Raw genomic sequence first — 25,673 nt, 5'->3', positions numbered from 1 at the left:
AGAGGGCTGTTGTCTGGGACGGAGATCTGTAAGTTTTTTTCCCCTTTAAATAAATATCACCCTATTAATCATAATTCCAAACTGGTGTGGCATTGTTAGTGACTTACACCTTCAGGTAAGGGTTTTGTTTTTGTTTTTTAAGTTTTTTGAGACAGGGTTTCTTCTCTGTGTAGAAGAAACCTGGCTGTCCTGTCCTTGTTCTGGCTCTGTAGACGAGGCAGGCTTAGAAATCCAACTGCCTCTGCCTCTACTGGGATTAAAGGCTTGGGCCACTGGCAAAAATAATATATCTCAATCTAATCTTACTATAGAAATTAATTTTAATAGAGAAAATGACACATATCAACTCTAAAATGAACATTATATTTTCCTTATAGATAAGGAACTAAGGCCCTATGCCTAGCTTACATAATGAGACCTGTCTAAAAGTTTAAAAAAAAAGTCTATGAGTTAATATGTAAGATCAAAATATATTAGCTGAAAAGACAGAAAACAATTCAAATGTAAGATATACATATAAACTTAAGTATAAATACACATATAAACCTACACTTATCCATCTGATATACAGACTGATACAGAAATAAAACACATATTTAAGATCAAACAAGAATATAATAGTAGAAACATTTAGGAAGAAGACTGGACATAGGAGGGGGTATTTAATTTTTTATCTTTATCTTTGTTTTGTTTTAAATAGACAGGATCTCACTATGTAGCTGCAACTCACACAGATCCAACTGCCTCTCCCTTCTGAGTGCTAGAACTAAAGGCTTGTTCCACCATGCCTGGCCTTTTATATGTTTAAACTTTTACTACTGAGAGCCCTTCGTTGAAAATAAAAATGAGCCAGGTGGTGGTGGTGCACGCCTTTAATCCCAGCATTTAGGAGGCAGAGGCAGGCGGCTCTCTGTGAGTTCGAGGCCAGCCTGGTCTACAGAGTGAGTTCCATGACAGTCAGGGCTACATAGAGAAACCCTGTCTCGAAAAAAAAAATCAAAAGAGAAAGCAAAAAGGAAACAACAACAAAAAAAAAAAGGAAGAAGAAAAAAATGTATTTTCCCCATTTGCATTTCCATCTAATTTATTTTCTATTATAAAAAACTTACTGCAGAAACAGTGCTGTGCTATAGTAGCAGAAAGCCCTACCTTCTGTGTGTCAATATCTTGCCTCATGGTTCCCATTTCTTTGTTTATCTTCTCTTTTTGTTTGTCACAGTCATTTAGTTGAGCTACAACTTCATTAAGTTCGGTTTCCTTTTGCTAAAAAAGAAAAAAAGATTCATTGAGTGAACGAAAATAAAAACAAACAAATAATAATTTTGTTCTAAATTACCTTTTTATAGTCATCTTTTCCATCTTGAATATAATTCTCTATGTCTTTCATGTAACCATTAATATTTTTAACCTTCTCTTTGATATCATTGATCTGCGGGAAGACATTTATTAAATTTATACATGTACACACAAAACCAAAACAAATTACACACAAGATGAGTATAGGAATAGTAGCACATGTCCGAAATCCTAGTACTTGGGAAGGAGAATCACTATGACTCCAAGGCCAGCTTGGTCTACGTATCAAGTGCCCAGGCTACATACGGAGACTCTGCCTCAAGAAAACAAGCAAGTGAATAAATAATTTTAAAAAATCACCAGGATCTGATAAAGGGGATCAATAAGAGAGCATAATGGAACACTGGTTTGGAAATCAGAAGCCAGAGGCAGTCAGTTTTATCTAAGGATGGAGCCCCTGGTAGGTGAACTATACCCTAGAGGACTGGCCTCGAACTCACAAAGATCTGCCTGCCTCTGCTTCCTGAGTGCTGGTAAGTTGAATCTTTTCTCAAGAATTTTCTAAATCAAAAATTATAACATGGCTCAGTAGGTAAGAGTACTTGCTATACTTGCCTGAGGACCCGACTTCAAATTCCCAGCAACCATGTGAAAAAAAAAAAAAAAACAACAACTGGGCATGGCTGTGTGTGCCTGTAACCTCAGCATTGGGGGGTGGGATGGGATGGGGGACAGCAGATCCTAGACGCTCACCAGGTAGATCCAGTGAGGCTCGGGTTCAGTAAGAGACTGCCTCAAGGAGACAAGCTGGAGAGTGACAGAAGACCTCCAGCTCTGTTCTGTGTATACATGCATGAGCATGTACACCGGAATACTCACGTGGATGTCTCCCTCAACTATGCGCGCGAAAACACGCAAACGCAAACACACACACACACGCACGCACACGCGCACGCACACACACACACACACACACACACACACACGTCATGAGGGTGAGGGACGTAGCTTGGTGATAAGTGTGCTACTCTAGCATTCACAAGGCCCTGAGTTTAATGTCCAGCATTCCAAAAACAGAAATAGTATCACAAACCTGAAACTACTATTTACCTTATCTAGTTATTTATGTAAAATAATAATGCTATAAATGGTTAACACAGGCATTGGGTAAGCAAAATATGTAAACAAGAACTTACTTTATCCTGAGCCATTTTGTTACTTGTATGTTTTCTGTGGATTAATTCTTCTTTTTCCTGCTGGAACTTTTCCAGTGCTGTCTCCAAAGGGTTTATTTGCTCTTTAGCATCCTGAGCACACACAAAGCCAGACCAGTCATACAACACTTCATTACCTTATTTCATATGCCAGGCTCCACAGCCTCAGTAAAACACATCCCAGGTGTCAGGCTTTAACTTATTTGCATGTCTTGACAGGGTTGTGAAGATGGCACTGATATTTTTATCCATGTGCTTCAGAGAAGCAAACAAACAGTAACTTGTTCAAGGTCAGAAAAGTAAATGTAGTAGCCGAGAGTCTAACCTAGCCCAACTCCAGAAATGACTACCAAAATGACTACATTTTCCATCTCGCCATGATTCCAATTATCCCATACAGTGTATGCATGGATCTTCAAGAGTTCAATAGGGAGCTATGTCAGCTCTATGTGATCACAGATGAGGACGGTTTGTTCAGTGTAAAGCAGCACTCCTCTTTACATGTCAGCTAAGCAGTCATCTTCATGGCTGTAATAGCACACCGATTGACGGTGGCGTGCCCACACCTTTTCTGGAAGAAAGGGGACTTTCAGATGACAAACTATTGTACAAATCAGAAGTCCCTTGTGACGTTGCGTTGAACATGCACACATGATCATCACAGTTCAAAAAATGAACCTTGAACTCTTAAAGCATGTTACAAGGAAGACACAGACATTTGTGACTTCAACACTGGTGTGTTTTCTCATCCAGGGAGGTGGTGGTGTGGTGGAGAGCCAAGGACCTTCCCACCAGAAGACCTTTCTGACCATCAACCTTGCTTCCTCTGGACAGCCATGGGCATTATGAAATCTTTGTTATCTATCTCAACAGGGCTGGGAGATACTCAATGTTTTAAGTAAAAATCATTTATAACCAGTTAAGAATAGTGCAAGGTAATACTACTTTGTAGTATAAATCTAAATTATTTAATCCAGAATTATTTAAGAAATAAAGGAGCATTTATAGCAATCACTGCTAAATAGACTGGGTAACATGTGTAGTGCCTACTGAATGAGTGGCTGTAATCATGAAAACCGGGATTAGGACCTTGCTTTGATGCACTGAGATAAAGCCAGCGAGTGCACTCCAGGGCCCGCAGCACCCTATGCCCATTCACTGTACTGGCAAGCAGGCTGAAATCACATGTGGGATTGAATGGAGCAGTGCTAACATACGGGTGTCTGTCATGGGTCGTGTAAAGAAGAACCAAGTATCTGGTTAGATAGCGAATTTTCATGTGTCAGATGGTGGCTGGCTATAGTTACATATGAATTCTTGTCCCCAAGTGTTGTATCTATGACATGAAAATTCGCTATCTAACCAGATACTTGCTTCTTCTTTACACGACCCAACTCTTTCTTCCAAATCTTTCTGCCACTCAAAAATCACATGAAGTCGGGCAGTGGTGGCATGTGCCTTTAATCCCAGCACTCGGGAGGCAGAGGCAGGCGGATCTCTGTGAGTTCAAGGCCAGCCTGGTCTACAAGAGCTAGTTCCAGGACATGCTCCAAAGTTAGAGGAACCCTGCCTTGAAACTCCCCCACCCCCCAAAAAAACACCACACATGAAGAATCATCATAACACTTTCACTTGAGTCTCACACCAATATAGGGAATTTTGTGTCTGGACTAAGTTACAAAACAACATGTATATGCATTCCTACCTTTATCTCTCTGTATAAAGACTGAACTTCCGTGGACAATTCCACAGTCTGCTCCTCCATTTGCTGACGACGTTGCAAATTCGTGGATATCTGCAGTTTCTCTGATTTCAGCTCATTTGTTTTACTTTTCAGGCACTGAATTTGCTCCTGCTGGTCCTGTATAAGCTTACGGTTCAATTCAATCTTACTGGAAACTGAACAGAAACATATGGATGGGTACAGAAAGCACTGTTATCACCCTCTGAGTTCTTACAGTGTAAAGAATTCAGAGGCTGAAATGCAGTGGGCTCCAGCATGCAACAAGGGTGCCCCGCTTGCTATCCCCACCCAGTCACAGGGCAGGCACAACTGGGAAAGAGCTCAGCTCATCAGACTCTACAATTCCAGGTGTGTTGCACAAGGCAAGGAAACAGGAAAGACACTTGGAAAGGAGCGGGAGAGTGAACGCGTGTGAGGCAGCACCGACGTCTTTGTGGGGTGCGAGCACTCATTACCTGTATCCACTTTGTGTTGTTTTTCCTGTTTTTCCTGGTTAACCTGCTGGACAGTTCGATCCAAGTCTACCCCTTGCAGCTTAGCTGCCTGCTGTGCAATTTTCCTTTCAACATCCTTCAGCTCCATCTTAAGAACAGAACAGTTACTTCTAAGAGACTCACTGCATTATCATGATTCAAGCCCTTTTAAAGCCAAGTTTAACAGGATAAAAAGTGAAATTAAGGTCTGGTACTTTAAATAAGGTAAATGAACTATGCCTCACTTTCCATAGTTTATAAATTCTTTAAACCTAGGATTTATACAAATCAGTTAATCAGTTCAGTTAATCAGTTTTCTGTACCTGAAAATTAGCTACTGTGGAGAGAGGGAGGGAGGGAAAAAAAAAGAGAGAGAGAGAGAGAATGTGCGCCTCACTGTGTAACCATGACTGGCCTGGCACTTGCTATGTAGACCAGGCTGGTACTGAAATTACAGAGATCCACCTGCCTCTGCCTCCCCAGTGCTGGGATTAAAGGTGTGCGCCATCATGCCCAGCCACTGCTTTTTGTTGTTGTTGTTTTGATTTTTTTTTGTTTTAAGAGAAGAGTTTCCCTGTGTAGCTCTGAGTGTTCTGGAATTTGATCTGCCTGCCTCTATCTCCAGTGCTATGACTAAGAGTACGCCACCACTGCCGGGGCTCCAGCTACTGTTTCTAACACATTCACATTTCACATTCGAGCCCCACAGGTCAATTTTTCTACTTTAAGCTGCAGTAAGCTTACCTGGAGCCTCTCCATAATTGTAACATCTGTCAGGCAAACTTTAGCACTTTCTTCTTCAGGCATTATTGTTCCCAAGAGTGTTTCCTGTTCTTCTATACCAGTCTTCAGGTTCTGTATGTCTCCGCTGACACTCTGCAGTTTGTTTCTTAATCCTGGTATTTCCTTCTCCTTCAAATCAATTATGCTTTCCCTTAAGAGAAAACACAATGAAATCAATCTAGCTGACATTCTTCATAATAAAGTGAGGTTATTCTGCTGGCCCTTTCCAGGACATCCTGTAGTAGCACAATGATGCCAACATGTCTATTATTTGTGAGGTCTACCTTATTCACTTGATCATAGTGGTGTTAGCCATGTTTTTCCACTGTAAAATGCCTACTTTTTTCTTTCTTTTTGGTTTCTCGAGACAGGGTTTTTTCTGTGGCTTTGGAGCCTGTCTTGGAACTAGCTCTTGTAGACCAGGCTGGCCTTGAACTCACAGAGATCCGCCTGCCTCTGTCACTCTGTGCTGGGATTAAAGGCGTGCACCACCACCACCTGGCTTTACTTTTTCCTTTGTATTTAAAACAACAACAACAACAACAATAACAACAACAACAACAAAAACTCTTACAAGAAATACACTTAAAAATAGGTGAATATCCTGTTTTTCAAACATCTGCCTACTGATGCTAGTAGCCATTGCTAACTTTGCAGTATTATTATGGGAATGTTGCCAAGCAGAGATCTTTTACAAACTGACTGATTGTACTCATCAAAAGTTCCTCAAGGCCATGAAAGAGACCAAAGGCTAATGCACTGTTGCTGCACACAGACTGTAGGCGCCTATGGGGAAAGAACTAAATGCAGTGTAGGATCCCAAGAACAGGGATGAGAAGACTGACGAAATAGCACTGTTGCTGAGTTCAGTTCCCAGCACCCACATCAGGCTGCTCACAAATATCTGTAACTCCAGCTCCCAGGGTATTCAATACCTATGGCCTCTATGGGTGTATGCATATGCCCTCTCAACATGTATACTGAAATAAAAACAACAAAAATATAAATCCTTAAAAATGAGAGATGCGATGCCGGGCGATGGTGGCGCACGCCTTTAATCCCAGCACTCGGGAGGCAGAGGCAGGCGGATCTCTGTGAGTTCGAGACCAGCCTGGTCTATAGCGCTAGTTCCAGGACAGGCTCCAAAGCCACAGAGAAACCCTGTCTTGAAAATCCAAAAAAAAAAAAAAAAAAAAAAAAAAAAAAAAAAATGAGAGATGCGGGGTGGTGGTGGAGTACGCCTTTACCCCCGGCACTCAGGAGGCAGTGGCAGACAGATCTCTGTGAGTTCGAGGCCAACCTGGTTTACAAGAGCTAGTTCCAGGACAGGCTCCAAAGCTACAGAGAAACCCTGTCTCAAAAAGCCAAAGAGGGAGAGAGAGAAAGAAAGAGAGAGAGAGAGAGAGACAGAGACAGAGACAGACTGAGACTGACTTCACAAAACATCAGCTTCCCATGTCTTGGTATAATTGTACTTGATTACCAAGCCGTACTGCTGGCCAAAGCCCAGGACACATGCAGAGGCCATGTGAAAGCATGCTGTATGACATCCCTCTGCTGGGCTCCCGGCCAGCAGTCAGGATCAGCCATCCTGAATGTCCAGCACCAGCAAACCATAAGATGACTGCTGTTTCCTGCAAGGCCCAGATGACAGCCATCCTACAGAACCATGAGGAAGGACAGTAGGTCCTCCCTGTTATTTAGGGACACAGCAGTGACTAGAATAAATGGACCATCCTTCATTCAGCAAAGGAACCAGTCACAGGACATGGTAATGATTAAGAAATGCTATTCTGAGAAGGGGAGTTGTGCCAGGAGCCCTGAAATATAGCAGCATATTACCTTGCACCATTTGAAATATTTCAGTATGATAGAACAACTTCATGTTTTCTGTGTGCACTTTCTATCAGCTTTAATTTTATCTTTTATTTGATCTTTTTTCTAGATATTACCTTATTCTTCCTTTTCAATCACAAGTTACTGCTGTATGTTCTTATCACCTTCTCTGTGGCTCAAACAGTCTGTTTTTTCTCTCTTGATGCATACAGTAGTTATCTATTGTTGCATAATAAAGTACCCCCAAACCAAGCAGCTTTTAAAAAAAGAGTACCAGTTATTGCTCACAGATAAGAGGATCAGGAGGTCTGCTTCTGACACAGTCTCTCAGGGAGGGGGAGCCAGGCTATTTGGCCAGGGCTATAGTCATCTCAAGGTCAACTGCTACAAATTCTGCTTCCACACTCACTATTCAGTAAGAAGGCCTCCAGTCCCCACCATGCAGACTTCTCCACAGAGCTATGTGAACATGGCAGACTAGAATGGTTGACAGCCACGGTACCTTAGGTAATATAATCTTGCAAGGAGAGGCTATCACTTCTGTCTTTCTTATTGATTGTGACAAGTCCCTTGTAATCCAATTTGACACTGACCTTACTATGCAGAAGAGGATGACCCTGAATTTTGCTGACTTCATCTGTGAAGTGTTGTGACTACAGGTATGAACCACAGGTAAAGCTACTTCTGGCCTTCCTCAGTTCACCCAGACCAATCCTGCCACATATGAAAGGGAACTACACATGAGCACCGAGACTATGGGGCCCACTTTAGAAGCTGGCTGCCATAAAGCAATCTCCTTAGACTTTCCTCATTTTCCTGAAACTCTTCTGTAGTTTTTCTGGACAACAGATTCTGGCTTCTCAGCTTCCAGAGATTTTCTCAACCTGATCTATTCAACACATTAATAAACACAATCAAGACTTTAGGGTGGCTCCTTATCATCTAGCAGGAGTTACAGGAGGTGTGAATATAATACAGCCCCATCTTTCCATCTTATGGGAACCAGGCATAAAAATCATGCCTCAGTCCTGAGATAACATTTTGGATGTAGTCTAGGGTAAGTTCCTCTCTTGTTTGTACATGGTTCAAATTCTCCTATTATTGCCCTGATAACTAAGTCACACAAACTTCTCAAGGCTTTACACCCCCTTTCCTGCCACGTTTTCAAAAAGCTTATCTCATTTTTACACCCCCAGGCTCCTTTCTTCTGAACTAGCACTTCTGTCTGCACCATTTTCAAGTGCTTCTATTAAGCCCAGCTCTATCTAATTCTGAGAGCCTGCCTCCTTGATTAGACCACCAGCTCCAGTGTACGTGTCTTACTGGTTCTGAACCCTATGTTCTAGGAGACAACAGGATAGGAATCATGTATTTCCTCATGAGATTTTACTTAACAGACTATTGCCTAAATTTCTAGTATATATAAAAGACACAGTAACAGAAATAATCTGTGCTTCTTCAAAAGTGGGAACAACATAAAATACACTCTAAAGTTGTCTTTTGGGGCTGATGAGATTGCTTGGTGGGTAAAGGTGCCATCAAGTTTGACCCCCAGGACTCACATAGTGAAAGTCTGAACAGACTTCCCAATGTTGTCCTCTGACTACCACACAAATGGCAAGGCAGACCCATACCCATACCAAATAACTAAAATATAATTTTAAAAAATTGGGTTTTTTTTGGGGGGGGAGGCGTGAGGTGGAGAGACGGCTTAGCAGTTCGTGAACAGCCGACAGTTAAGAGCACTGGCTGCTATTCCAGAAGACCAGGATTTAGTTCCCAACCCTCACATGGCAGCTCACTGGAGTATGTAACTCCAGTCTGAGGGGATCTAATACCCTCTTCTGGCTTCTGTGGGCACCAGGCACACATGTGGTGCACATGCATATATGCAGGCATAATACCCACACGTACTTAAAAAGACACCTTTTTAAGTCATCTTTTGGAAGAACTTTTCATATTTTGTTTGTGAGGTTTGGAAAATGCCATCAGTAACCAGTTGAAAAGCTGTCACAACTTATGACTTGAGCCAAGTCTCAGGATACGCCCCGAGAAAACCCCATGACGACTTTAGGTTTACCTCATGGGCACAAGCCTAAGCATTTCATCACGGCGCCGCTCTTTCTTTTTTAGTTCTGATTCTGTTGACTTGAGCTTATCTGGAGCAAGCCTCAGCTTGGACTGCAAGTCACTGATGACTTCTTGTAACTCAGCCTCTGTCTGAAACACTCTCTGACAGACTGGGCAACAGGACTGGTTTTCATCTGTCAGCTGAGTAATGAACTGGGAGTAAACGGCTGTGGCTCCAGCCAGCATGGCTATTTAAAAAATAAAAAAATCTCCAGTCAGACATACATATATTTTCTTATATAATCATTTTTCTTACATTTTTTTGGTATCATACAAAAACCATAGTAACATTTTACTGAAATCTTTCTATGTGTCAGGCATTCCCTACACACATAATTTTATTTACTCCATTTTATTTTTTAAATTAATTCATTTCTATTAATCTATGTATCACTAGGCTGTGGCCTACTGGTAAAGTTCCTGCATTTCTCTCCTTCAGTAGCTACATGGCATCTGACTGACTTTTTTTTTAAATACTTTTTATAGTTTATTCAACTTTATTTTATGTGCATTGGTGTGAAGGTGTCAGATCCCCTGCAACTGGATCTTCAGACAGTTGTGAGCTGCCATGTGGGAGCTGGGAATTGAACCCAGGGCCTCTGGAAGAGCAGCCAGTACTCTCAACCACTGAGCCATCTCTCCAGCCCCCATTTACTCCTTTTTAACATCCTACATGATTTATAGCTTTGTTTTCGTTTTATAGATGATAAATCTGATTCAGTAAGCCTAAAAGCCACAACTCACATAGTGAGCTGCACAGTCAGGAATGAGCTCAAGTCAGGATCCATAACAAAGTTATAAAATCTCCTGTCCTTGCTAGGAGGTGGTGGTAGTGGTACACACCTTTAGTCCCAACACTCAGGAGGCAGAGGCAGAGGCAGAGGCAGGAGGATCTGAGTTCGAGATCAGCCTGGTCTACGAAGTGATTTCCAGAACAGCCAGGGCTACACAGGGAAACTCTGTCTCAAAAAACCTAAACAAACAAATAAAATCTATCCTAGGGCCTTAGGGGTGGCTCAGCAGTTAAGAGCACTTGGTGCGTTGACAGAGGATCGGTTAGCTTTTAGCACCTAGCCTGGATAGCTCACAGTCACTTGCAACTCTACGTCCAGGGGAGATCGGACACCTCTGTCCTTTGTGGACACCCAACTCATATGCGCATACACACAAAAATAATTTGACCCTCAGCAGTTACCTGTGGAATGTCCAAAAGGCAAAGATCCTTGAAAATAGAAACTGGGACGACTTACCTCGCTGTTTTGAGGACTTTTCAATGTCTTCTTTAAGCCGGTCTAAATCACTTTCAAAATCCTGGCTACCACAAACATCAAACAACTTATATTCATAACTGGACAACTGTTCTTCTTTTTTCTTCAGCTCATTATTTGTATGGTTTTTATTCTGCTCAGCTGAAGCTAGTTCTTTGCTAAAATAAAAACAAATGTAGGATATTTGAAAAAATTTTAATTTTTTTTAGATTTAGTTCATGTGTATTAATGTTTTGCCTCCATGTATGCATGTGCACCATGTACATGCCTTCTACCCAAAGAAGTCAGAAAGGGGTGTCAAATGCCTTGGAACTAGAGTTAGAGGTGGTTGTAAGCCACCCTGTATATGCTGGGTACTAAACCCAGGTCCAATACAAGAGCAACCAACCAGTGCTCTTAACCATTGAGCCCTCTCTCCAGCTTCCTAGAAATATGAGAAATTTGATAAAGGAGATACAAAATAAATTTTGCCAAAAATCTAAATTTAAAAGAGTTAGGTATGACTAAATACCTATATATTTTTAAAGATTTATTTATGTATTATATATACAGTGCTGTCTGCATGTATGCTGGCAGACCAGAAGAGGGCACCAGATCTCACTGTAGATGGTTATGAGAACAGGCAGTGCTCTTAACCACTGAGCCATCTCTCCAGCCCTTATAAATCTTTATTTATTATGTACAGTGCTCTATACTGTTTCTGCATGCCAGAAGAGGGCACCAGATCTCATTATAGATGGTTGTGAGTGACCATGTGTTTGCTGGGAATTGAACTCAGGACCTCTGAGCCATTTCTTCAGTCCTCTTTCCTATATCTTTTATAGTTTTGTGCTGGAGATAGAACTCAGGACCTCAAGCATGCTCTACCACTGAGCTACACTCCAGCCACACTTTCTTTAGAAGTCAGAGGAACAAGCTGAATGCTCTAATTGAATCTTCTAGTTGAATGTTCCCTTTAGGACACCGACCCATTTGCCAATCATGAGCATGGACCCATACCACATAAATGTATAGAAGCAGAATTGTGCTGTATTTCTGGGGCTCACGGTCTTAGATTCTAGATTATAGGCCTGAGCAAGTGGAAGCCACCTGCTGGCTCTAAGGAGACACAGAAAAGATTAGCAGAGCACTTCCCCTCCACTAGGTCTCCTTCAGAGCACTCCTGACTCGCCTCTAAATGCCTGCCTTGCCTTTCTTGTTGCTGTCATCTCCTTGCCCCTGCTCACTCATTCCCCCTCATTCATCAAAATTTTGTTTACTAAGCTGGGCGGTGGTGGTGCACAACTTTAAGCCCAGCACTTGGGAGGCAGAGGCAGGTGGATCTCTGTGAGTTCGAGGCCAGCCTGGTCTACAAGAGTCAGCTCTAGGCTAGCTCCAAAACTACAGAGAAACCCTGTCTCGAAAACAAACAACAACAAAAAATTGTTTACTAATACAACTCATTAGTATCTCAACTCTTTTTTTTTTTTTTTTTTTTAGTATCTCAACTCTTAATCATCATCCTAGCCAATCTCAACGCTCATGTGTTGGAGATTTTAGCTTTCTAAGTCATGACGCACAAGAGTCTCGAAATTCTGTGTGTTGTATTCACCATATTCTTTAAAACCAAGTGGGAAAAAACACAACAGAACAGATGGAACTTAGTACTGTCCACTGTGAGTCACTGCAAGCTCTGCACAAAAAGGACTACAGAAGATGCTTCCGTCACACAAATAACCTAAAGCCCAAGTGCAGTCTTCAAACTATCCAGTCTCCAGGAAGCACCAAATACTGCTAACCTCTCCTTAAGGAAACATCTTCCCAGAGTACCCCAGACACCACTCCTGCTGGCTCATCTGGGTTCCTCAAATAGCCACTGCTTCCACTGCTAGCTTCCTTTCCTTAGCTGGCCAATGGCGATTATTCCTAGTATTTAGCTGTACCCCCCTTTTGTCATTGTGGGGGGCATGCATGTGAGGTCAGAGGGCAATCTGCAGGAATCAGTTTTCTCCTATCATGTGGGTCCCTGGGATAGAACTGAGGTCTTGAGACTTGGCAGTAAGGGTACCCTATGAGACATCTTACTTGCCCCTTTTTTGTACAATTCTTTCAAAGTGACATGACTTATATCAATTACTCTGATTATCCTTTCTAACAAACTGCAACAACTTGCAATTTCCTGGACTTAAATATTCTATTCACTAAAAGACTCTTTCAAAGATACAAGTTTGAGCCAGACACTGATATATACCTTATAATTCCAATACTCCAAAGCTGAGGCCAGAGGACCTCAAGTTGGAGATCAGCCTTGGCTACATTGTAAGACCCTGTTCAAACAAACAAAAAAATGAAACACCATAAACTTAATATAGCCAAAATTAAATCTACTATCTCCCTAGAAATTTTATGAGAAATACTGTTACCTAGCAACCACTTACTGGAACATCTGTGGAAGTCTCAGCAATGTGCTGTTCAGAGACAGAATGCAACTTTCAGGTGTTGATTCTTCTCTATAGTTTTAAGAGACAAGAGGCCCCATCTACTCAAATTATACTTTATTTAAATTTCCAGAAGAAAGTCAACTGAATATATCATTCCATGATAATGAATGTTGAAAACAATTAAAAATAAAAGCATGAAATAAGGAGATTTATATCAATGGCAATGTTTTAGCAACTCACTTCAGGTTGGCAAGTCTGTCCCTGGTCTGATTGATTTCTTTGGATTTAGAATGAAGCCAGTCTTCAAGCTGTTTCTTGTTAGGAAAATACCCCAACAGTGAAGTCAGTTCACTGCTGTGCCTAGACTTTATTTTTCTGATTTGTTCATCTTTGTCAGTCTATAATGAAAATATAAAAGAAGCAAATCAACTTTAAAAAGTCAAGCCTGTATCTCCACATTTTATTAAGAACATAAATAATTCTGGGGATTGGCATAATGACTCAGCAGGTCAAAGCATTTGCACAAAAGCCTGAGGAACTGAGTTCATTCCTGATACCCACATGAAGGAAGGAGAGAGCCAACTTCAAATACTGTTTATCTTTTTTGAGACAGAGAATCCCTCAGTAGTGCTGACTGGCCTGGAACGCATTATGTAGACCAGGCTGACCAGCAACTCACAGAGATCTGTCTACTTCTGCTGCTGGAGTTAAAGGTGTGCAACATAACAGGGGGTTACAAAGCAAGTGTGTGTGTTCAGAAACACATACTAAATAATAAATAGAATTTTTTAAATGAATTAAATTCAATAAATAAATTCTGGGATGAGTAAGGTTCCTGATTTAAAAATGAAAAGTATAAAAATTCAAGCAGAAAATACAAAACTTCTAAAAGACTTGGAGTGATGACTGCTTTTTAAAAAAAAAAAATTGTAGGGGGCTGGAGAGATGGCTCAGAGGTTAAGAGCACTGGTTGTTCTTCCAGAGGTCCTCAGTTCAGTTCCCAGCAACCACATGGTGGCTCACAACCATCTGTAATGAGATCTGTGCCCTCTTCTGGCCTGCAGGCATACATGCTGACAGAATACTGAAAACAAAATAAATCTTTAAAAAAAATAAAAATTAAAAATTAAAAAAAATTGTATGCACACATGTGGAGAGCAGACAACTCTGGAGTCAGCTCTTTCCTTCTATTGTGTGAGTTCCAGGATTAAATTCAGGTGGGAAGACTTGGTAGCCAGTGTCTTTACCTTCAAATCACCTCCCAGGTCCCAGGAGGGTCTTTTTAAGCCAGAACAACAATTCTAATGTCATAAAAATTTTAAACATCTGCATGTTAAAAGTTATCAACAATGAACACACTTTTGTGTTTGTATTTCTGGGCTTTTTGTTATTAAGACATATATAGGCAATGGCATATGCTTATATTCCCAGTCAGGAAGCTGAGGCAGGAGAAACACTTGAGTCCACAGTCAGAGGCCAGCAAGGACAACAGGACAGGCTACAGCTCATCTCAAAAACAGTGACAACAACTAAAAAGGAAAACAAAAGTTTTAAGTTTAAAAGTCTATTTTAGCCAGGAAGTGGTGGCACACGCCTTTAATCCCAGCACTCAGGAGGCAAGGCCAGCCTGGTCTACAGAGCGAGTTTCAGGACAGGCTTTAAAAGCTACAGAGAAACCCTGTCTTGAAAAAACAAAAGTCTATTTTATAAGCCCATTCTTATAACCTGTAAATACAAAGCCAATACCAAATCAATACTTCACAGAAGATGAGCTATTTTAAACACCAATTAGTATAGCGAACACAGAAGGAAAATCATACTTTGTTTTTGGTCAGCATCTCCACCTGCGTAAGTGTTGTTGTATGGTGATTTAACTGCTCCATCTCCTGGTCCAGTTTCCGCAAGCTTCTGTCCAGGTCAGCTTTCTCATTTTGGAGGCTTATTACCTCTGCTTTTAGGGCTTCTACATTGCTATTTTTCTCAGCCTTGCTTAGTTCACGTTCCTAATCAATAATTGAAGCACATGCACATTTACATATTTTGCACCAGAATTAAGATAATGACAGAGTGTAATGGAAATCACTTTTCAGGGTCACCTGCTTTGAAGAAGCTCTTTCCACTTTTGGAGGATGTGCTCTTTCTTTTAATAAACCTTCAGTTTTGCCACTAAAACCAAAAATCATTCCTAAGAGCATCAAAATACTATTTTTTGCTAATTACAAAAGAGGGGAAAAAAACCTTAAATACGCTTTGGGAAAACACTTATTCAGGTACTGTACGAACTGGAATGCCAGAAAATTAGTAAATAAACCTAGAAGGGTCTAACAGAAAGGAGAAATGAAAATTAGAAAAAGAAAATATATAGGAGGGGCTAGAGAGATGGCTGGGTGGTTAAGAGCATATCCTCCTTTTCCAGAGGACCTGAGTTCAATTCCCAAAACCCAGGTCAGGCAGCTCGCAGCTACAGATCCAAAGCCTTTGGCCTCTTTCAGCACCTGGAATCCCTTGCACATACCCACACAAATATATGCATAACAAAAAATAAATCTTTTAAAAAAGGAAAGAATTAGGATAAATATATCTATGAAGATGGGTTAGTAACTTAGTCACCATTTAGGTGTTCATTAAGTCCCCATGGTGCTCACTACATTGCTTGGCATATAGAAACCACAGACATTGTGATGTGGCCCCTTACTGGCACTTCCCCATCCTGACAACACTGTGATACACTTCAAACTGATAAAAATGTACACTGCAGTGGCCAGTTACACAGAAGCAGCAGTTCACTCAAGTCATGGAGGTGGGACCCAGAGCTCTGACAAGCATTAGGATGTTTACTCTGAAGAGAAACGAAGATGTGACAGAGAGGACAGAAGCAAGGAAGAAAACTCAAAACTCGTGAAGAAAATGGCCAGGTAAATTTGTTTACCATAGAAAAAGCAGTAGCAAGTTGATCATATAAAATCTCAGTGTGGCCGGGCGATGGTGGCGCACGCCTTTAATCCCAGCACTCGGGAGGCAGAGGCAGGCGGATCTCTGTGAGTTCGAGACCAGCCTGGTCTACAGAGCTAGTTCCAGGACAGGCTCCAAAGCCACAGAGAAATCCTGTCTCGAAAAAACCAAAAAAAAAAAAAAAAATCTCAGTGTGGAAACTAATTGAAAAAAAAAAATACCCAATTTTTAACTCAGGTCAAATACCGAGGACTTGTAATAATTACCTCACTTGGTTGTGTTTGGAACATACATCTCTCAAACACACTCAAAAGAGACTTTGATTTCGAGAATCTAAAGCTGAAAGTCTGAACACAAGTATTTTTTAAAATTTTCTTGCTGATCCTCATTTTTAACCCACAGGTTTTGAGAATCAAAAAGCTGATGACCAAGATATTTAAATATCTCATTTATGTGGATTATTAACTGAAGGGGCACAATCCCAGGGCAAGCAATAGAAGACACTTCAGAATGGAAGATTCCAGGTTTCTTAGACCCGAGACTGTCACTTGGACAGCTTACCGCTTTTGTGAGCTCCTGGTCCAGCTCCAGAATCCTGTCCGATGAGCCCTCCAGCCGCTGAAGCTCGTTCTTCACGTTCCTCAACTCGCTCTGTTTCTTGGTGAGGAGTTCTGTTTTCAGCTCAATCACTCTTCCCAGTCCACTCTTCTTGTCCCTTATCTCATCAATCTGCTTCTGCTTCAAAGTTTCTTTCTCTGTAAGGTCATTCTAAATGCCAAGAACGCACATTAGTAAGTCTTTCATTAAGCAACTAAGGAAACTTCCCTTTAAAGTAACATAAAAAAACACAAGAAATAATTTCTAAACTGTTGAAAGCACTGCCCAGAAGTGACCATCAGTAACTGTGAGCCAAGGTTTTTGTAGTTATCCTCAAAAATAAATTTTACTTAAAAATCCATAGCTCTACACTTTGATCCTATTTATAGCCTTATGAATTAATTAAATGTTTCTAAAACTTTTCTTTTCTACTTAATAGCCAAACATTCACCTAAAAATATGACAAAGTCAGGTTCACTTAAAAAGTTTATCAAATTACACAGGTATGGTGGCACACACCTTTAATTCCAGCACAGGCAGGCGGATTTCTGAGTTTGAGGCCAGCCTGATCTACAGAGCGAGTGCCAGGACAGCCAGGACTACACAGAGAAACCCTGTTTCAAAAAACAAACAAATAACAAAAAGTTTATCAAATCACCTAGGGAACCTGGATTTCAAGATATTTACCACAAGCTGGCTGGCAGTTTTAGCTTCTCTTTCCTGTTTCTCTCTCACAAGTTCATGAAAATTTGTAATCTGTCTTTCACTAAAGGGTCCATGCTCAAAACCATCCAATTCGAGATGTGTTGCTAAAGACTGGATTAATGAATCTCTGGCTCGAATATGCTCTTGATGGCGATCTGCCTGTTGTTGTAGACGACCTTTATTAAAAAAAACAACAACAACAAAAGAGCTCCTTTTAGTTGTTTTTTTTAACTTTTTTAATTTAACAGTAAATTCATATGTACTTGTAAAAAAAAAATCTCTGCCCACTTTGCTCTAATGAAAACGTAAAACTGCTGTATAAAGTCTAAACTGTAGCCTGACATTGTTAAACCTATTAGGTCTATCTTAATCCCCAGTGTTATTTGTACTTTTTTGTGTGCATGCACTGTTTCATGTAACTTTTTAAAAAAGATTTAAAATTTCTGTTTATGTCTATGTGTGTGAGTGCCCATGGAGACAAGAGGGCCCTAGATCCTTGGAATTGGAGTTACAGGCGCCTGTAAGTCACACAATGTGGGTGCTGAGAACCAAACTCAAGCTCTCTGGAAGAGCAGGAAGTGCTCTTAACCACCGAACCGTCTAAGCCCAAATTCTATATGACTTTATCCCATGTCAGTTTACATATCCAAACAGCAGTGCAGATACTAAACAGTTTCAACACCTTAAGAACCTTTTTGTTCTGGAGCCATAAGCACACCCAGCTTCTCCTGTCCCTTCTCTCCACTATCCCTAGCAACCACGTGTTTTGGGTGCTGTGTCCTATGTCCTCAACTTTAACATTTCAGAATACTATAGAAATGAAGCCCACCAAACAGCCTTTTGAGACTGAATGCTGTGGAGACTCCTGCAGGAAATGGATGTGCTAGAAGGTCTGTGCCTCACCCTGCTCCACCAGCAGCTCCTCTCTTTCCTGGCTGAGGAGCCGGGCTTCTTTATTCAGCTTCTCCAGTTCGCGCTGACAGTCTACCAAGCGCCTTTCTTTCTCCCTCACTGTTCTCTGATGGTTGTGATACAAGTCATTCAGTTGCTCATCTGTCCCTTGAAAAACCTGTATCAAACCAAAATAGACAGCGTACTGTGTTACTATGACAACCACCCTGACACATCAAATATAAATAAAATTTTAGTCAATATCCATTTTAGTAGAGGTATCACGAACATCAAGATTCAGGTTTACTTTTCCCCAAAATGTGGAGATGAAAGGGTTTATCAATGCAATTCATTATGATAGTCCTTGATTTTCAAACAGAACAAAACTTACGACCACAAACCTTTTCCATTTTCTGTTCTAGTTCACTGTTATCTTTCTCCATTTGTTTCTTTCGGCTATCCAAGGCTTTAATTTCATTGTCAAGTCTCATGATTTTAGAAAGGTTGTGTTCAATTTCTTTCAGACGATTCTGAAAATAAAGAGAAATTCTACATGAATGACTCCATTGTGGTTTCCATCACTGAGAAATGGATGTAAGTTATGCAAGGAACATTTACTAAGACACCACCATTTAGGGATAACACTATGTGAAGCGCTCAGAACACCATAAAGCCCATACCCTGCTTTCATCAACTCCCACGTGAGTCATTTGTTCCCAAAGTATGACAACCACAGTCTGTAAAATGCCACATTTTAACTATTTTTGTTACCCTGATAAGAACAGATACTACACTTTCTCCAAATCAAAAGACCAAGAAGTGATTTGTTATTATGTATACATGTATGTGTGTTTGTGTATATCTCAAGGATGTCAGACAGGTGTTAGACCCCCTGGAGCTAGAGTTACAGGCAATTGTGAGCTATTTGATATGAATGTCGGGAAATGAACTTGGATCTTCTACAAGAACAGTGAGCCGTCGTAACTGCTGAGCCTTCAATCTAGCCTCTGAAATGATGTATTTTAAGAACAGAATTCTCAAATGTCTAGAGATGATAATGACGAAGTGCTGAGGCTTGGTCCTAGGGCTTCATACATAACAAGCAAGCATTTTAACACTGAGCTATAGTTCCAGCCCTTCTTGTTGTTATGCAGGGAAAACTAAACAATGCTGGGAGAAAGAAGGGTAGAGTCAGAGAGAAGCCATGTAGCCCTGCCGGAGCCAGATAGAATTGGTAAGCCACCGCCATGTGGCAATACACAGATTAATAGAGATGGGTTAAATTATTATGTAAGAGTTAGCCAATAAGAAGCTAGAGCTAATAGGCCAAGTAGTGTTTTAAATAATAGTTTCTGTGTGATTATTTTGGTTCTGGGCAGCCAGGACAACGGAGCCCTCCTTGCCACATTGTTCTAGTTTACACAGGATCTCATGTAGCCCCTACTGGTTTTAAACTCACTATGTAGCCAAGACGACTTTAAATTCGCAACCTTTCTGCCTCCACTCATCAAGTGCACCAGGCATAAATGTGCTGCACAGATATACATACAGGCAAAATACTCACACACATAAAATATAAGGAGCAAAATAAATCATGCCAGTAATATATCTTATGTTCTATATACTAATGGATAGTCTGTAATCACCATACAAGCAGGAACTTCCTTTACTGCCTCCTATATCCCCAAAATGTTTAATGTTAGCTAAGAGGAAGGTCTGAACAAGTAATCTTACAAATAATAATGGCCATATCACTGATTAAAGCCTACTGTGTTCCAGACACTACTAGAAGAATGCATGCTAAGCAGCACAGTCAGAAGACTTGAGCAACTTGGACAAAGCTGCGGACCAGGCTGGAAGCAGGCGTGGTGGTGGACACCTGTCTGTCGTGGCCGACAATATGACAAGACCGGGAAGTAAGACTGGAATGCAAGTCCTTGAGTTTGCAGACTGAAGCATGGACATCTGGCACACAGGAGGCGCTGGGTAAATATTCCCAAAGGCATGTATTTCCTGAAGTCCTTTCTTATAAACCACAGCCTTCAGCTGCTGCCCTCATCCAGGCTCTGGAAAGGAGGTAGGGAAAAGGATCCCTTGATCCTAGCCCAGTTTACCTAAGGTCAGCCTGGGCAAATGGCTAAGATCCTATCTCAGAGATAAATACTAAAACCCAGAAGAGGGTAGGAAGAAGGAACAACAAAAGCCACGTATGCATGAAAATGCGGTAAGAAAACCTGCTAATCTGTAAGCTGCTTAAACAACAACAAACAGGGCCTAGAAAGGTACACTAATTTGTATATATGTCATGGATGAAGTCCAAATTTTGTACAAATGTCAAGAACACCTTTAAAATTACAAAAATTCTCTACAAAGACCTGTCGATTTGAAAATCTCCAAAGAGAGAAAACAATTGTAAAGTTGGCTAACTATAGCAGTGCTTAACAGCTAGGACCAGTGCCAACCACTCAATGATGATCTACTTGCTCTCAAATCCAACCTCATCAGGAAATTTAAAGACCAACTGTCTAAGCTGGGCAAGATAGCAGAGGCAGGTGGAGGCCAGCAGAGGCCACCCTGGTCTACAGAGTGAGTTCTAGGACAGCCAGGGCTACATAGAAAAAGCCTGTATGGAAAAACCTAAACAAATAAATAAGAATGACTAACTGTCTAACACAGACCTAAGACTTTGGACAGAACTGAGTTTCTGGTAATTTTAAAGACATATACATGCTCCGGAAGGCCATATAAAGATACAGGGCTTAATGGGGAAAGAGATATGGCTTTGAAGGTTGATTGAGTCCCACCACTCACAACTCATAATGTCTGTGACTCTGGCCTCCACCGGCACTGTATGCACACAGTGCACAGACATACATGCAGGGAAAACACTGATATACTTAAAATAAAAATAAATAAAAGGTACTTTAGGCTGAAAGATGGTAGTACACAACTTTAATCTCAGCACTTGAGAAGCAGAGGGAATGGATCCCTGAGTTCAAGGCCAGCATGGTCTACAGAGTGAGTTCCAAGAGAGTCAGGGCTACACAGAGAAACCCTGTCTCGAAAAACCAAAATAAAGAAATAAATAAAAGTACTTAAGGGTAAATGATATCGTAGTGGGGGATAGGGATTTCTTAGCATGCTAGATAACAGCAATCGCCACCACGGAAAATACAATAATAACTAACTGTTGCGTAAACTGCTGAGAAAATAAATCTTAAGATCTCCTACCAGCACAAAGAAGAGATATGACATAACACAATGTTAGTTAGCTGGCTTTACCCATCCCTACAGCAAATACTCATATGAGATCATATTATATGTCACAAATACACAAAATTTTAATCTGCCCATATGAAGAACATCAGTTACCTTCAGTGGCTCAAGTTCATTCTCATAGGACTTGACAATTTCCTGTGAAGACCTTAACTGGGCCTCCTTACTAGTGATCTGATCGCGAATCTCACAAGCTTTCTCCTTATTTTGCTTCAAATATTTCAATTCTGTTTGACACTCTTTTACCTTCTGACCTTGTGTCTGACGTACCTGTCGAAGTGTTTCTAAGGCTTTAATGTACCTTTGAAGATATGAAATAAAAGTAAAATTTTTGGTTGAGTAAATTACAAGAGTATTAGGCAAACATTAATATTACATTTAGAGTTAATAACCTGGAAAATGGTTATGACATCACAGCTAAGTGAAAAAAATTACATTTATTCTATCAGATAAACATGCGCAGCAAGAAAATGAAAGGAAGTACAGCCAATGGTTACCACGTGGTGGAGTATTGCATGCTGACCCTTTTTGCTTTTTAATTTTTTCTTTTATAAAAGAGCATCAAAGTGGCCACAGTGGCACCTAAAGCTCCAGACGCAATGTGAGCACAAAAATTTGAGGGCAGCCTGGGCAATAAAACCAACAGGAGCGCCTACCCAGACTGGGGATCTAACTCCGCTGAAACACAGGCACTTGGCATGAGGATCTGAATCAAGCACAGCTCACAAAACACAACATGACTAAATAATTCCACAGCTACAAAGTCCACAGTTACAAACCTTGTTGCAGAAAAAATCTCATCAAACTTTTGCTTCAGGGCCTTTCCTTCACTTAAGGGCCAGTTGGAGTCTTCTTGATGACAGAAAATGACATTATTTAGCACAGCCTTGGAAACCCCAAGGCAGCTTATCATTTCTCGGTCGATTTCTGCACATTTGGAGCTCAGACTGACATTTTCACCATGCCTACAAAGTTGAGAATCAGGGCTATCAGTGAAACAACCTTTGGAGGTACCTCCTCTTCTGTTTAATCCCCCTCCCCACCGAGACAAGGTTTTTCTGTAGCTTTGGAGCTTGTCTTGGAACTAGCTCTCGTAGACCAGGCTGGCCTCAAACTCACAGAGATCCGCCTGCCTCTGCCGGGATTAAAGGCATGCGCCACCACTGCCTGGCCTGTTTAATCTTATAAACCCTTTTCTTGAGGTCTCATCTACCTGAGACTGGCCTCAAAGTCAGTGTGTAGCTAAGAACAATCTAACTACCCCCAAACCCCAAGTGCTTGGATTACAAGGGTCTGCCACCACACCCAGTCTATATGGTTCTGGGCATCGAGCTGAAGACTGTATACTAATTGAGCCACATCTTCAACACATGCTATTCTTTACACTTTATCTGTCCATTAAAACAGGGTCGTCCTGCTAAGAAAACTCATGGAGCAAGGGTGGATTAGCTGGTGAACTGCTTGCCATCCAAGCATCAGGCTGGAGTCCAATCCCGAGCACATTGTAACAGAAAGTTCAGGTGGTGGGATGCACCTGTAGTCTCAGTGCTGAGAAGGCAAAGAAAGGACTCCTGGCTGGGACTCACAGGCTAGCTGAATTAGCAAGCTCCAGATCAATAAATGACTGACTCAAAAAAAAAAAAAGAGGTGAGTGGCTCTGGAAGAACCATACCCAAGGCTGAACTCTGGCTTCTTCAAACACAAGCACACCTGCAGACAGACCACAGAAATAGAGACACACACAGACACAGACACAGACACAGACACAGACACAGACACAGACACAGACAGACAGACAGACAGACACAGACACAGACAGACACACACACACACGGGGGTGGGGGTGGGAAGCTAACTCTTCATGGTCAAAAGTTCACAGATGAGGTTATATAAATCAGGTACTGTAAGAAAGAAGGTAAGAATTTTTAAAGGACACAGTAGGACTTTTTTGGGTCTATGTGTTTGTTTTTTGTGTGTAATGTCTGTGTGGACATAGGACAAAGCCAGGTGTCTTTCTCAATCAATTTCCACTTTTCTTTTGAGACAAAGAATCTTGCCACTAAATCTGGAGTACACTGATTCAGCTGACTGAGTAGCCAGCAAGTCCCAAGATCCTCCTGTCTCTGCTTCCCCAGAGCTGGAATTACGAGCATACATGATCACATCTGGCTTTCCATGGGTGCTGAGAATCAAACTTGGCTGTTCATTCTTCTTTGGCAAGTATCTTCCCATATTTTAAATTTTGAACAACGAATTTAAAATAGTCCAAGTGTACATATGTGTGGGTGCCAGCAGATGGTATCAGACCCTCTGGAGCTGAAGTTTCAGGTGACTGTGAGTGACCTGATGCAGGTGCTGAGAACCAAACTCATGTCCTCTGGAGAATGCAAGTGCTCTTAACCACTGAGTCCTCTCTCTGGCCCCAATAACAATTTCCTACACTTGATCTTAGTCAAAAGGCTGACAAGTGATGAAACACATTTCTTAACCCACATTATTTGTGCTTCTGTTTATTCACCTTTCCCTGTCTGCTATTGATGATCATATCATATTTTATTCACTTCGGTCTCTTGTGTTTCTAGTCCTGGGGATGGAAGAATAAATACTTCCTATCTATTATATATGAATTATTTCAAATTATCATACTTAAAAATCCAGGTATGTGACTGGCTGTGGTAGCTCACATCTGTAATCCTACCATTAGTGAGGCTAAGGCAGGCAGAGTACTATGAGTCTGAGGCCAGCCTGGGCTGTCACAAACTGTGCTAGATGTAGTAGGACAAGCCTATAATCATCTCTTTTTGGGAGGTGGAAGCAGGAAGCCCAGGAGTTCAAGTCATCCTTGGCTACATAGGAAGTTTCAAACCAACCTAGATTACATGAGACCCTTATCTCATAAAACAAAACAAATCCTAGCTATATAAAGCAAGCTTCTGCCATTCTTTTCTGATAAAGCCTACCTTCCAAATCCATACCCATTAAGAGGGAGCATCAACTCTAACACACTGATAACGGTCAAAAGGGATAAGTTATTGGTCTTCCCTACTTGTCGACTTTTCGCCTCACCTATCCCTGTACATGAAAATAGCATTTTTTCAACCTGTGCTTGGACAGTTATACACTCTCAATTACAACAACCATTCATACATGACAATAATAAAGCAATGGAATATTACCGATAAAACTTTAACAAGATCATTCTATTTCTGGGCTGGAGAGACAGCTCAGTGGTTTAGAGCATTCACTGCTCTTGCACAGGACTTGGGTTTGATTCCTAGCACCAACATGGTGGCTCACAACCATCTAAAACTCCAGCTCCAAGAGATCTGATGCTTTCTTCTAACCTACTGTACATGCATACATGGAGGCAAAATATTCATATACACTATATATATAAATGTAAAAAGAAATCGAAAACAATTATTCTATTTCAAGATAAATAGTACCAAAAAAATCTAAATGTTAATAGTGGCTGAGACTGTACATGTAGAGGCATGGAATAGAGGGAGCTCTACTCTGTATTCAATTACACTGTAACTACGAAATTACTCTAAAAAATAAAGCCTGAGGTCAGGTATGGAGATGTGAGCCTATAACCCCAGCACTCACAAGGCTGAGGCAGAAGCATCCTTTTGAGTTTGAGGCCACTCTGGGTGACACAGCGAGTTCCAGGTCAGGCTGAGCTTCAGTATAAGACCTTATCTCAAAAAAAAAAAAAAAAAAAAAAAAAAAAGACTATAACAAAAACGAAAACAAAATCATGCTAAAAGAAAATTAAAATACTCTCCTAAAAAAAAACAGTAGTGAGAGAAGGGCTTCTGGGCCAGGAGACGGATGTGAGCGGCTCTCCAAAACAAGCTGAGTACCTACTTCCTTCTATTAATGAGTCCTTCCAGGGTTTTAAATTCTGTTTTTTTGCTTTTCTGGCTACAAAGCATAGACCTCTGCACAGCCACCACCTCTCCGTTGACATCTCGAAACTGCAGGCGAATCTGGGCTCGCACATCTGTTTCTTGAGCAACCTTTGATGGTAACAGAAAAACACAGTCATAAGAAGTACCAGCATGTCCCTATCAAGAAAGAAAAGA

The 25,673-nt window shown here is 41.0% G+C and overlaps 1 protein-coding gene across 1 annotated transcript in view; it reads right to left on the bottom strand.

Moving 5' to 3' along the window:
• Rad50 (RAD50 double strand break repair protein) overlaps positions 1-25,673 on the bottom strand; it is a 69,088-nt gene that overhangs the window by 37,980 nt on the left and 5,435 nt on the right. The window contains exons 3-19 of the mRNA XM_005350086.3: positions 25,456-25,607; positions 22,365-22,550; positions 21,682-21,886; positions 18,711-18,839; positions 18,322-18,487; positions 17,401-17,594; positions 16,678-16,884; positions 14,985-15,167; positions 13,405-13,562; positions 10,727-10,902; positions 9,427-9,664; positions 5,472-5,661; positions 4,710-4,836; positions 4,216-4,409; positions 2,493-2,603; positions 1,337-1,429; positions 1,150-1,263 (exon numbers count right to left, since the gene is read on the bottom strand). Coding sequence (XP_005350143.1) covers positions 1,150-1,263; positions 1,337-1,429; positions 2,493-2,603; positions 4,216-4,409; positions 4,710-4,836; positions 5,472-5,661; positions 9,427-9,664; positions 10,727-10,902; positions 13,405-13,562; positions 14,985-15,167; positions 16,678-16,884; positions 17,401-17,594; positions 18,322-18,487; positions 18,711-18,839; positions 21,682-21,886; positions 22,365-22,550; positions 25,456-25,607 — 2,823 coding nt within the window. The remainder of the gene's footprint in view (positions 1-1,149; positions 1,264-1,336; positions 1,430-2,492; positions 2,604-4,215; positions 4,410-4,709; positions 4,837-5,471; positions 5,662-9,426; positions 9,665-10,726; positions 10,903-13,404; positions 13,563-14,984; positions 15,168-16,677; positions 16,885-17,400; positions 17,595-18,321; positions 18,488-18,710; positions 18,840-21,681; positions 21,887-22,364; positions 22,551-25,455; positions 25,608-25,673) is intronic.

The sequence above is a fragment of the Microtus ochrogaster genome, chromosome 7, assembly GCF_000317375.1.
Source record: "Microtus ochrogaster isolate Prairie Vole_2 chromosome 7, MicOch1.0, whole genome shotgun sequence".
Taxonomy (NCBI): domain Eukaryota; kingdom Metazoa; phylum Chordata; class Mammalia; order Rodentia; family Cricetidae; genus Microtus; species Microtus ochrogaster.
The sequence above is the reverse complement of the archived record's forward strand: the minus strand, read 5'-3'. Positions and strand labels throughout refer to the sequence as shown.